The 832-nt window shown below is 35.5% G+C and overlaps 1 protein-coding gene across 1 annotated transcript in view; it reads left to right on the forward strand.

The window, feature by feature from the left end:
- The window catches only part of LOC119591437 (major facilitator superfamily domain-containing protein 6-like), a 17,185-nt gene that overhangs the window by 15,941 nt on the left and 412 nt on the right, over nt 1-832 (forward strand). Inside the window, 1 exon segment of the mRNA XM_037940178.1 lies at nt 116-336. Coding sequence (XP_037796106.1) covers nt 116-336 — 221 coding nt within the window.

An 832-nucleotide genomic window follows, 5' to 3' on the forward strand; every position in this document is an offset into this window, starting at 1 on the left:
AAAGCCATAGTCATTGGAAATGTTACTTCTCACAATGAAGTTCACAATTTAATGAACACTGAGAAGACTTGCCTTTGTATTTGCAAAAGAACTTATGAGCAAGTTCATGCTTCAGGTGGTGGAGGTGCTAGCACAAATCCATTCATGCAAGGAGGTGGAGGTGAGGGTGGCGGTGGTGGCTATAACTACAGCACCAAACCCGTTCCTCCCGTGTTCTCTGAGACCAATCCCTTCAGGAATTACTTTGCACCCACCAGCCCCTTCCAGAAGAAAGATTCGCCAGTCACTTCTCCTGATCTCAGTCCAGATTATGAAAGCATCAAACAAAGATTCCAAGTAAGCTTATAATTACATAGTAGCCATGAATTTTTTAAGTTAAGTAGAAGTAAGTAAAAAAAGTGAAAAAAGAATGATCAAATTGAGGCTATATATAGTTTTATCCAAGTAAGTATAGCAAATAATTCATGTCTTTTATTGGTATACAGTATGATCATTTTATATATAATTATAACATATGGCTAAAAATCCTTTGAGACTATATCTGCTTTACAGAAACAAGAATGAAAAGAATATTATATGAAAGGATTCTGACTACAATATTTTATATAAAAAGCAGTGTGTAGTTTCAAATAAACGAAAATTTGGTACTGGAGGAGATATGGAATCTTGACGCATAGACTCTGTCACACTAGACTAAAACAGTAGAAGTAGTTGCATCTTTATATTGTAGTTTTACAATGCATGTGTGGTAGCTGAAGGTGTAGATGCCCCAAGAGAATAAGTAAATAAGTGTACATGAATATAAATACATAGATAAACACACACGCACGTG

The sequence above is a fragment of the Penaeus monodon genome, chromosome 28, assembly GCF_015228065.2.
Source record: "Penaeus monodon isolate SGIC_2016 chromosome 28, NSTDA_Pmon_1, whole genome shotgun sequence".
NCBI classification, from domain to species: Eukaryota; Metazoa; Arthropoda; class Malacostraca; order Decapoda; family Penaeidae; genus Penaeus; species Penaeus monodon.